The 13640-nt window shown below is 30.8% G+C and overlaps 1 protein-coding gene and 1 pseudogene across 3 annotated transcripts in view; one reads left to right on the forward strand and one right to left on the reverse strand.

Annotated features, from left to right (window-relative positions):
- The first annotated feature begins 662 nt into the window (after positions 1 to 662).
- On the forward strand, positions 663 to 3634 carry LOC106462008 (annotated as a pseudogene).
- A 1960-nt stretch (positions 3635 to 5594) lies between these two features.
- Positions 5595 to 13640, reverse strand: part of LOC106462011 (cold shock domain-containing protein CG9705-like) — a 14794-nt gene continuing 6748 nt past the window's right edge. For all 3 annotated transcript variants that reach the window (XM_013921878.2, XM_022389124.1, XM_022389125.1), the window contains 2 exons: positions 10868 to 10990; positions 5595 to 8941 (listed from right to left, as the gene is read on the reverse strand). In XM_013921878.2, coding sequence (XP_013777332.1) covers positions 8752 to 8941; positions 10868 to 10990 — 313 coding nt within the window. In that variant the 3' untranslated portion in view covers positions 5595 to 8751. The remainder of the gene's footprint in view (positions 8942 to 10867; positions 10991 to 13640) is intronic.

The following is a 13640-nucleotide window of genomic DNA, read 5'->3' on the forward strand; positions in this document are numbered from 1 at the left end:
CGCCCTTTCAGCCGTGGGGGCGTTATAATGTGAGGGTCAATCCCACTATTCGTTGGTAAAAGAGTAGCCCAAGAGTTGGCGGTGGGTGGTGATAACTAGCTGCCTTCCCTCTAGTATTACACTGCTAAATTAGGGACGGCTAGCGCAGATAGCCCTCGTGTAGCTTTGCGCGAAATTCAAAAACAAACAAACATAATTAAAGACAAGAGACCGTTTTATTCTTTAACTCGAAGTTCAAGGGTATCCTTTCACACCCACATTTGGGAAAATAATACATCTAAACCTACTCTCTATTTTTCTTGAAATCATTGATTCCCCTCCTAAGTTTAAACTCCTGGAATAAATTTAATATAAACCTACCCTTTATGTTAAGGAAATTAATTATTACTTTATCAATTTTCAAACAGCAGGAAAGTGCTGACACCACTACTTCCAACAGTGACTTATATACGTCAGTTAATAATTGTTAATAAATGAATAATAAAAAAAAAAGGTCTTAACTGAAACTTAGACTGCCATTTTCCAAAATTTAAACATATTTCCTCTCATCATATATTTAAAAAATACAGAATAAAGAAATTATAGCCCTTTATTCCATCGATTACAAACTTAAAGAATTAGGTTTTTGTATTTTCGTGTCATCCATGTTGGGACACGAAACGTTTGCGAGGGTTTGTCTTTTTATATTTATATTTTGATTGGACTATTGAGAAAGTTTGTTATTAAAAAAAAATAAAAAATGGGAGACGCAACAGCGAGTAGGAAAGAAGAAGAGAGCAAACCTCCAAACAAAATTATTCATACCTGTCCATTCATAAAGGTATAAATAATTACTCTTTTTATGGAATTGGCATTGGTAGAGAGTGAAATGTAATACTACAAGCGTAAAATTAAGCTAATAACTTATTACGCAGACATACCTTTTGACAAGTTCTGGGCTTTTACATGAATTATAAGACCTTACGGTTTTTATTATGAATTTTAAGGGCGTAAATCCTAACTGTAATAACCTATTTTATATTTAACCATTTGAACAATGTTAACTAGTTTTTTAGCATAACTGTAGAGGCTCAAGTTATATAACAAGTCCCTAAATATTTGTAGATAGTGTAGTGATAAACACAAACCGTGAACTTTGGACTCATGGAGTATTGGATCAGTTTATAAAAATATCTGTGAATGGCTATATGTATAATTGAGTTTCTAATACACGTTAAATCACTCTAGCTAGTGCAATTAATGTTCTTTAAAATTTATATGTCTTTCCTTCTTTTCTTTACAGCATTCAGACATGAATGAGGAAATGAAGGTGAAAACAATGAAATTATGTGTCACAGCCTGTGAAACATTTGCCAACAACAATGAGGTTGTTACACTAATCTCTTTTATATTAGTGTACTTATTGTATTGTAGCAAATTTGTTTTTTACATTGCACATTCAAGATGATTCAACTAAAGTTATTCCATTAAAAAACTGACACATATTTTCTTAGGCTATAATGTGTAAATATAAAAAAAACATTACCATGGACTATGTTTTTCTTAACACTTTGTTTGTTTTGTTTTGAATTTCATGCAAAGCTACATGAGAGCTATCTCCACTAGCCATCTTTAATTTAGCAGTGATAGGCTAGAAGGAAGGCAACTAGTCAACAACACCTACTGCCAAATCTTAGGCTACTCTTTTAGCAACAAATAGCGGGATTGACCATAACATTATAACGCCCCCACAGCTGAAATGACGAACATGTTTGCTGATGGGAATTTGAACCAGTGACCCTCAGATTATGACTCAAGCACCTTAACCACCAGGCTATGCCAAGTCCTGTTAACACTTAACAGCTACAAGTTACACCAAATTACATTTTATTAAGAATAAAAACTAGTCTGTTTGACTTGCCTGGTCACTAAAGATGTTGTGAGGGTACTAAATGCAGACACTGTACTTTCTTAGTATTTAAACATGTTAGCTAAAGGTAATTTTGATGTCACAAGGTAAACATGTAGTTCATTGTCTAGAATTTTTCTGAAATTTTAGAAAATTATTTTAATAATATAAAGTTACACTAAATTATGCAGTTGATTATTTATGCCAGTTAGTTAGTTCAGTGCTGCAAATTTTGAGATAGTATTTCAATGAAGTACTTGAGATACTGGAGAAATTAGCAGGTAAGTTACTGTTTAGTGTTATATATATGTGGAACTTGTAGTAGAAGAAATAAAATGTTTTTATCATTTTTTGCTGAATAAACCAAAAGAACCCACTTAACAATAGAAACCATTACAATACTAGTGTCAGAAGTGGGATTATTTAGATAAACAAAAAATAAAAACCCAACTCTAAGATGATGACTTGCTGAAGAGATATTGAAGATTCTCTAGAAAGATGAACCACTGAAAAAATTATCAAGAAGAAAAAGACCAAGAGAGAAAGTTGTTATAGGAATTTTGAAAAAATAGATTTCATTAAAAGTAAGATTGAGGAATCATAGAAAATTTACAGAAGGATGATAACAATAATAGAACTGAAGAAATACAAAAGGGTATCAATGGAGTAAAAAGGGAATTATACAAGGATTATAAAAAAACAATGATAATAATAAGATCTAAGAAGCCATAGGTAATGTACAGAAGGACATCAATGAAGTAAAGAAGGGCATCATCGATGCCAGGATAAGACATTTGGAAACTGAACTGGAAAATATAATGGTGAAACCAGTCACATATTTCACTGCATCTACTCAAGAATCCTAGCTTCAAAGTATGCCATATTGAATAGGAGAAACCATGTTGTGTCATCTGCGACTTTTGGACTTCTTCTGCTACACCACTGCTTCATTGAGTTATGGAATTTAGTAGGCGAGTTCAAAACATTGTCTAATTGTAATAACCATATTATGATGCTAAGGTACCTAGGAAGCATATCAGACACACTTTGAAATAATTTCAAAGTTAACGGATGGAGTAATGAAAAGCAAAGTATGTTTTGCTGCTCGTATAAAAGGACCAGCTATAAAAACATTAAGCACCCTTCCAACTCAGAGCTGTAACAACTATCAGACACTTGTTTTTCCCCTTACTTCATTTTTTTCTGATAAAAATTCTGGCAATTTTTTTTGTAATAGAATATTTTAAAAACATCATAATATAAAAATAAAATTGTGTTATAGTTTTTGCACTTATGACTCTTAAATTTCTATATTAACAGGTGTCATAATTTCTAAAAATTGTTAATTATCAAAATTAGAAGAAAAACTTCTCAAGTTTCTGTGTACCCAAATCATAGAACTTCACCTTCTTTCTACCTTTAGAATGTTTTTAGAATACTAAGACAGTTTTAAGCATTTAATAATTTTTAATTCGTAGGGTGCTGCAAAGATGATAAAGGAAACTATGGACAAAAAACATGGCACGTTGTGGTTGGAGAGAATTTTGGCCTGGAGATAACTTACAAAAGAAAAAATGTTATGTACATGTTTTTTACTAGGAGCTTGGCTGTTTGTGTTTGGAAATGTACATAGCCATTTTACATACGAGCTTTCAAGAAAGTGCAATATCTTTATTGTGTAGCATAGTATAAAAAAAAAAATGCAGGGTAAAATTTTGTAATATTACATGTTTTGATACTCTACGGTATAGGCTTTATACATTCCTCTATGATTTTATGCAATTTGTTGTGAAATATTTAAATAATTCTAAGTTTACTGTATAATTAAAAATGAAATGATACATTTTACAAATGTTAATTAATAATGATTTATATATAAATATTTATACACACACACACAGAGCAATTGTCCATTGTGTAACTTGTACCTCAGATTGACTTTATTTCAGTAAAGACATTTGATATATGTGTTATTCAACCTATTTGTATCAAATTTCTACATACAAGTTCGAAGAGAACAAACCTTACCCATAGTTTCAAAGCAGTGCATGTGACAGGAATGTTATTATTACAAATAAATACATATAAATTGTTGTACATGTTATATTTTTACCTGGAGTTTTATTAGCACATTTTCAAAAGTATTGAATGCACTATGGTAGTAGCAATTCAAGTAGTAATAACACTCAGAATTCAAAAAACATTTTCTTTGAAAATAATTTCAATACTTACAGACCAGATTGTATTACTACAATGCCCAAATCCAAATTTCTTAAATATTTTCCTGCACATTCTCAGGCATTTCCATTATAGAAAAAAATGTATAATGCAGTACAGAACAAGCATTTTAAGACTATTACTACAGAGAAACTAGTCTTAAAGAATCATAAACTTCTATGTATCCTGCATGTATTAGTGCTTACTTATTTTCCTAAATATAATGATAGTATACAATTCACAAGTGGAAAGAAGAATGAATATAAAATTATTTTCCATTTTGTGGTCTTTTGATAAGTAATTTGCATATTCAAGAAGGAAGTATTCATATTTAATTTCTGAGCATTATTTAAACCAGCTATCATAATAGTAATCTATAGTAATAAAAGGATGAGTACCAAACATCAGTGTAATTTATGTACAACCCCAAGATACCTGGCAATATTCTTCATACAAACAAGTGGAGTGAAAATTAGATTTACAATATTCAAGATTCTGTATTTTAGTTGCTTGCTTCTATTCCACCCGATTCCATTTGTCACTTCAGATTCATTGTGTGCACCGGATCAGGTCCGGCAGACCGAGTAGCAGCAGACCAACATTTTGTCACAGTAACTGTAGGACTTTTTAAACTTTAACTTGCACTTCAAAAATTGTTTCTAGGTAAATAGATAGACTTACAGTAGTATGTACGAATCAGAATAACAATGCATGTTAAAATACATGTGTAATCTGTAAGTGTACATGCTTGTGCTCACTTATAGCTATGGTGAGTACAAGTGCTAGTGAGCACCTATTTTTATGAACCATAAAGAAATCTTTGCAAATGATTAATACTTTCAATAAATTGTAGTAAAATTAGCATAAAATTCAATCTAAGAGCATCTATTTTTCAAAATTTTCCTGAAGAAGCTGGCCCCCAGACCCCCCCCCTAGCACTGGCATGCTTTGCACACTATTCTGAGTTGCCTGATCAATCTAAAAATGCTTCCTCCACTCCTGTTAATTTTTGACATTACAGGATAGTGTGCCACGTAAGACATTTCTGTAGGTTTAATATAGCTATTGTATTTTTTTTTCTAATTTAACAATAAATTTCTATATCTACATGCATGTTGTTAATGTACCTTATGTTGAATCAAAATGTTTACATACTATTCAAAAGTTATGTTTTATCACAAAAGGGATCATAGATTCTTCCTGTTCTTCTTAGTCAGATATGTTACTTTTAGATCCAAGATTAACAACACTTTCATTCTAGACTTTTAGGAATGCAGAACTCTGTACTGGTGACTTTTTATAATTGATAAATGCTTTGATGTGAAAAAATCTTTCAACCAAACCTACACCAACAATTTTCTGAAGGTGTTACTAAAACAACTTGTCTTTGTTTCTTTATACATTACTTTCAAATATAGTTGTATTTATATATGAAAGTTTTATTAAAAGTACAGAAAAATTAAAACAATAATTAAAACTCAACTGCACATTAAACAAGTGACAAAAATTCTTGTTTATTACTTTTTTTTTTGGACAATTTACAAATATGTGGTTATAATATACGTGTTAATTTCAAACTGTGGAAATAGAAATCAATATTTTTGTGGGAGTATGGTCATACCCACATTGACTTTTCTGACTTTGAATTTATCAGTAAACAAAATATCCATAAAAGTTAAGAAATACAGCTGAAAAGCATTTAATTGGTAACCATGAAAATCTGTTGTTGTTACAATGTTTCCTTCCTTTCTCACTTTCCACATTTGCAAGCTTAATAGGTCCTAGGAATATGAATGATGGTGAAAATTTTCCAATACATTAACCCATAAGACTTTCACTTCTATTACAAAAATCAAGCATTACAGTTAAAGTTGCAAACAATAAATTCCAGAAGAAGGCACTAAGCAAACTGGCACCTAACACAGCCATAACTGTTTCTAAAGCAATAATTTTACAGTTTCTCAGAAATACTTACAAATGATGATTTTTTTAAAGTTTATTGAGAAAACCAGCTCTTCTCACAGACTGGATAACAATACGAAAACACTTGATATTACCAGCTAACAATCTAAAGTATTAAGATATTGAAATTGTTTTAAACTTATTAAAACTCAGATCAATTAATATATGGCAGTTGCAGTATTTAACCATTAACAATTTATGAGCCATCACTACACAGAATGGTGCAGAACCTTCAACAGTAACCAGAATATAAAGTATGATTAAGTTGCCATTAAATTGGTAACTATTTTGGCAAATGCATGTTATTAAATGTTTAGCTTTCAGTAGTTAACAAAAAAGGCATTTAAACACTGATCATGAAAGGAAACAAGTGTGAAATTGTGTTAAACAGAACCTTATTAAAGAATTAACTTATGATTCTTATATAAACAAGTTTTTTTGTCTTCAACAAGGAAAAATAATTCTTATATTCCCTGCTTTACATAACTTTTGTCTAAAAATACTACCATCTCTAGCAGTTGTTCCAAAATGCCAGTCTGTGTACCAATGCTGATATACAAGACAGTTTAAAATAAAAAGTGTCTTAAAATATAGCTACTAAAGTATATTGTTTTACAATACGAGTTAAAAATCTCTTAAAAAGTTAATATTGTACAAAGAAATCTGTGAAATTTTGGGATCAGAACTAGCTGGTTCTCAGTTGGGGTTAGAAATCATTGACCTGGACAACAAATGAACGTGAAACAATTTGTAAAAATTTCCTAGTGAAATTTCATATGGTATTCTTTGAACTTATAATATTTCAGGCCGTAATTCTTGAGTCATTACCCCTATGTGAACCTGTAAAATCCACAAGTCATATGATATCTACATATAACAGCTTCAAGGATTAAATAGAAGAAACGTTATTTAATTCTTTCATGATTCTTTAGAAGTAAACATAGGTCAAAAGTTAAAAATAAAAAAATATAGAATTCAATCTGCAGATAAATATCGGACAAGTACTTCTAATAAGATTGAACAGCCTTGATGGCAGAGTTTTAATTAATAAACAACTACTCATAAACCAAATAAAAAGATGGAGACTCCTGTTCATTAGACAGTATGCATAACCACTACTTCAAAAATTGGCACAATATCTGGTAAAAATGGTGTATTGAAGAAAAAAAGTGAGGGATCCATGAGTGAAGCGATCTAGTCAAGACAGTTATTTCCAATGTCTAAGTTAGGTGATATTATTAAAAATTGCATTGAGAGACTGGTATTGGCAAACATAAGAGAAATTTACACCGTTCAAATTTTAACAAAATTGATGAAAATTAGATAATTTTGACAATTCAATACTAATAACCCGTAACTGAAATCAAGAAAGACCTTAAAATGTACACTGCAATGAAATTTTTTTTATTCATTTCATTACATCCACTGGTCAGTCTCCTAAGTGGAAAATTATTGTTTGCTCTAATGCAATCCTTCAAACATTTATTGTAGAAAACCATCATGTATCTGATTAAAAATGTTGAGAGGGGGTAATTCAATTAAAATATGGATCATGATACATAATCCTGGATAATTTGAACAGTATAGGAACTGTACATTAGGTAGCAAACCACCTAATTTTTATACATATATAGCAGAAAAAAAATTCAAATCCACAGTAAAAATTGTTCAAAAATATTTTCACCATCACAATTCACTTTTTAATACTGAAAATATGGATTTCTCAGTTTTTATAGTTTGAATTGAAAAGTCCAGATATTAAAGGTATTCAATTAGGGGCATCAGTCTATTACTAACATACACATTAAACTACAACAGAATTATTTGCTTACAAGCTCTCAGACTGAATGAACTACTATTGAATCAACTATGACACTACTTTCACAGATTTTAAAACACAAACATGCAAGGATATTTTTGATTACTAGAAAAAAACATAAAAGTGAGTCTTGAAACATTAACTGCAGAATTAGGAAAAATCAGAATTGTCTACAACACAAAACTGCTGAACAAAATTCAAAATTGGTCAAAAACGTATGCCAAAAATTAAAAAAAAAAATACAAATACAAACATAAATGAAATAAAAAGGCTAAAGAGGTAAGTCATCACTATAATATTTGGGAAACATTTATCACTACTAGATGGATACACAAACACTATTTGTACACTAGGGCTAATTGGAGTATGATAGAATACTGGTATTGTCTAGTTGTTTTAATGTTGTAACAAGATACGGTTGACATATCTCTAGTAGAATAGAGAATATATCATTATTTATCAGTAGTTCAATAAAACCTAGAACAGTACAATTTTTAGAAATACACATGACGCTTCAAATAATGTGATGTGTAAAATAATGTTATGGTAACTGTACAGTGAAGGGGATTTTGACTTGTATACATACATAGTTTTGTTTATAATACTTGTCTTGGTGTTTAAAAATAAGCTCTTCACAGAAGTATCGTATATAAATCATTTGACATGACTCGTATATGGCTGATCATGTTTTTAAGCATATTCTAAGAGTTTGAAAAATACATTTTTTTTAATCTTCTGTTTTACTTAACATATGATGAACCTTTTAATTCCCATGAAACACACAGTTAAACATTCATGACAACACCTGAATTTGAATAGTACGTTTTCTTGCTTCTTCTGCACTAGCTCTACAACACTTCTGTTTCTAGGTGTGATTTCCTGCTTCTTCTTCTTTAGGAACAGGTGAGGGTGGCTGATCCCAACGTTCATGAGTTCCTGGACCCAAAGAGGTTATGATAACATGTGTGGCTTGAACCTTCTCATTCTTTGGAGGAACAAGACAGAGCTTGTAGGTTACTTCATCATCTCGACGTGGGGCATACTCTCCTTCTATGCTATAATTGTCATAAAAAACAAATATTTGAGTATTATAAGAAATTTAAGCAACTATAAAACAAGACATCCTGATAAACTAAATTCCATTGACAAAGTCTGTAAAAAGCAAAATAAAACACAATAGTTTTACATCTTATTTTATCCAGTACAACTATATAGGCTTCAAATAAAAATGCCAGGAGGTGACCCAACTGTATTCATCAGTGTCAAACAGTCACTGAATACTATTGTGTAACTACTATGTAACTAAGTATTAGTACATCACTGAACTAGTTTTCTAAATAGCTGCTGATCAAGATTTGTATTTTATTATAATGCTAAATAATGGATTTGTCTTGCCAAGTGCTAATACAGTTGAATTCATCAAAACTTGTTCAACCTCTGATATGTCTGACACAATACCAGGTTCTACGTAGCTTAGTGTCAACGACTCAGCCATTAAACTTGTCTATTCAGCCAGTTATTGATTCAAGCTATACTTTAATTCACAGAGGACCGATTCCTAAAAATATGTTATCTATATTCACAGGTGCCATTAATAACTACCGTTTTTAACAGTAAATTTCATATGTGAATTTTCCATAACAAAATAAAAATATTCATTGTTAAAATACAGTTTTGAGGAAAGTACATACTTTACACAGATGTAAGACATTCCTATACATGTGTTTTCTTATTGAAATATATATCTATAACTAACCTGAATAACTCTTGTAGATGCTTTACAATATAAAGAAAATGTTTCTGTAACACAGATTAATTCACACTTCTAGAAGTAGCACACTGTTAAAATGCTGTATTATCTATGTTTGTTTGGAAATTACACCGAAGGGAACATAACACATTCTTGTAAGAAAAACTTAAAGAAGATTCAACACAATGCAAACTGGATTTATTTTTTGGATCATGATAAGTATAATTATATAATTAACTGTGATAAGCAATTAAGTTTCTAACAAACTTCAGTTTTTCAGAAAATAAACTAATCAAACCGATCATCTCTTAGTCGTGCTGAATCGGCATTGTTAAGAATCTTGATACTTAGTGTCACAGATAGAGGACATTGTTATTAATAAATGCTATTTAAAGAGCTTGATTGTAAATAGTGACATAACTAGACTCATTTTGAACAGATGCACATATATTCTTTCTTCATCAGTTAAACCAGGATAGGCATATGTACTTAATGATAGAAGTTTTAAACTCATTCTTATAAGCTTAAGTTGTGTAACTGTGTACATTTTTCATGCACTGAAAAAAAAATCTTGCTGTCTGAAAAAATATAGATAATTTCATAAATGCTGAAAATAATGTTCAACCGCTGAAAGTTTATACACTATACATATAATTTTTTCAGAGGGGTCACAACACTTTAACGATGCTTCAGAAGTCAAACATTACAGGAAAGGAGAGAAAGTATATATATATATCTTTTTTGAGAAACTATATTGATGGTCTTATTTGAGAATTCTTTGCAAAGATTGTATAAAATACTACTTTAAGTATTCAAACAACTTTGTCAAAGAATTCTCAAATAAAACCACCAACAATATATATATTTAAAATAAAAGTAAAAAATTATATTTCAACACATATACATTGAAAAACTTTACAGAAAAGGATACACACACTAAACCTATCCTATTCTATAGTTTGTTTCTACATATTAGGCCTAAAAACAATGTCCATTTTCCTGCTATATTAGTTTTTGATTAATTTCAAAATTCCAGTCAAAATTTATGGTAAAAAATACCCGTTTAAGTTTCCTCATAAAAAAAAAAAAAGGGTTTATCAATGTAAATATAAGTAGAATGAACTGATTGTTCCTATGTGTATAATAGGCTGAAGTATTAACTGTAAAATCATCTCTTGTCTAATATATGTGCTAATACTGGCTTTACAAAGCTGATATAAGTAATACGTACTCAGAGATATGAAAGAAAATGTCTTCTGATCCATCATCAGGTCTAATAAAACCATGACCCTTCTGACGACAGAAATATTTCACTTTGCCATGTTGAACTGGATTTGAGGCTGCCTGCTCTGATCTGTAGAAGAGAAAGAACAGGGCACTCGACAAATTCACCAGTAATGGATGAATCCTTTTTGACAATTAAACAGTTATTAGGTATGTTATACTGCACATTAATGTTCTAATGGGAGTTTTGTATTTTTTTTTATCAAAGGAGTTTTTTTACACAATAAATTCTTGCATCCAAATGAAACAATTTACCGTCACAGTTACACTTATATTATAAACACTACTACACAGTCCAAAATATCTTAATACGGAAAACTTAATATAAATACAGTTAACTTGTGAAAGTCATAAATAAATCATACATTCTATCCATATACTATTTTTTTTCCTGCAAGAAAGGGAGAGGTTATCGGCTCCCTTAACAAATTTAAATTTAATGGAATTTCTCTGGACCTAACCTAGTTTTTGTAGTTTCCTTGCTCAATATATATAATTTGTGCATGTTTATAATAGCTTCAATCTTACTTGCATGTTCTTTTTCTAGGAAAGTGACGAAGAATGCAGGATAAGCTTATTCTTTGACCATTTTTTTTTTTTATGATGTTGCTTAGCATTCAATACAAAATAATCATAAGAATCTCATGAAATGTTTATTTTGTAAAAATTATTTTACTGTCAATTAATCCAAAATACAAAACACGTATGCTCTTATATCTTGATGGTATGGGAGGGGTGTGTCATGTGGGTTTGACACATGTTCTTATATCTTGATGGTATGGGAGGCTTGTGTCATGTGGGTTTGACATATGCTCTTATATCTTGATGGTATGGGAGGGGTGTGTCATGTGGGTTTGACATATGTTATTATATCTTGATGGTATGGGAGGGGTATAAGGCCCATCAGTGAAATAATTGTTTTATTCAGTCATTCAAATACTTACTACCACGATGAATGATATTCTGTAAAAGGTAATGGCACTTGCACTTTGACACTCATTTTTTGCATGTAGGGTTAAGTCACATACTAACCAGATTTTGCAGTAAGAATTAATAACACACTATTATTTAATTTTAGCACCAGTTGTTTATTAATTTTAATATTATCAATATAATTATTTGAATTTAATTAACTTTGTTTTATCAATCACAAGAAGTGGCAAACCAGCAAGCTAATCTTGATGGTATGGGAGTGGTGTGTCATGTGGGTTTGACATATGTTCTTATATCTTCATGGTATGGGAGGCTTGTGTCATGTGGGTTTGACACATCAGTTATCAACCATTCATTTCAACCTATTCTGCTGATTTAGCAACATTTGGTGGTAAATGTACCAGTGAAAACGTATGGTGACACTGAAAAAACTGTATATATGCATTTCAGAGGCACTTTTATTCTTCACATATACATCACCTTGCACTTCGACTTGTCTGAGTCAGACTGATGTCTTCAATTCACACATATCTTGAGTACAAATACTTATGTAACACATCCTATGTAACAGACTAGAAACATTCACTAAAAGCATTCCACTTACTACATTTTATATAGATATATGTAGTAAATTCATAATTATAGTCAACATTCTTTCTCCAATATGAGATGGGTCATTTGGTTCAACCCTGTGCATATTCGGTTAAATACAGTTGATAATAATTAACATTAATTTACTTAATCTGGTTCATTAATGTGTATATAATCATGAAAACTGATTATATACACGTGTATCTGTCATACCCTAGCTGGCCTGATGAGCCCTGGTATTGAGTAAAAGGCCCTGCTAGCATTGGATATAGCAGATATTTTTGGTTGACATATTAAACCTTTTTTTATTTTCATATGAATCACATTAATGGATTATAACCTGACTGAGTTAATCCTTCACAGAATATATTAACATTATTTTAATTTTTTATTTTTACCTATTTAAGTTACTATAGGACTATATGGTCAACAATGATTAACCCAAAATACTAAATTATTACAATGGAAGTCTTCTTTCATGTAAAAAATAACTGAAAATTTGGTTACAGTGTTACACAGCTATAATTTCTAAATAGTAAACTAGTATCATACTATCACTATAAAAATGAAACATTACCACAGCTGGCATGAAGCAACTAAACATTGTTACTTGAATTTTAGTGAAATTATGTAGAGATCTAAATATTCTTTGATTCAATACTCCCACTGCAACGGACTAATTTTGCCAAATTCATGGCTCAGTAGTGCTGCTTGAAAGAGTAAAGCAAATAAATACATTAGGCCTAATATAGTGTTGAAATGTAAGCAATTTGTTTGATTTAAATGTACACTGAGTGGTCACAAGTAAATACACCTAATTTTTCGTCATTTAACTGATTTATGCTAACTAATTTGTATTCACAGACCACTATATAAATGAAAATGGTCCACACACTAATTATCTTGTGCTACAACAGGTCTATAACTAAAGTTTTGTCAGATTTTTTTGGAGGAAGGATAGTTGGTTAAGCAGATGGTGGAATAAGTCAGCGGCAAATTTTGCAGAATTTGGGAATCCGGCTTTCAACAGTCAACAGAATCATCGTGCAGTTCAGGAAACATGGCAAGGAAACAACTGAGCAGCGTCCGGGTCGTTTTGGTCCATTGGAGAGGACAAAAAGGGTTGTCAAGAGGAGCATCGAAATGGATCCCAGATTAACGACTGCAGAAGTGGCCAAAGTTGGTGGGATGAGCCC

Source organism: Limulus polyphemus, unplaced genomic scaffold (genome assembly GCF_000517525.1).
Source record: "Limulus polyphemus unplaced genomic scaffold, Limulus_polyphemus-2.1.2 Scaffold1074, whole genome shotgun sequence".
Lineage (NCBI taxonomy): Eukaryota > Metazoa > Arthropoda > Merostomata > Xiphosura > Limulidae > Limulus > Limulus polyphemus.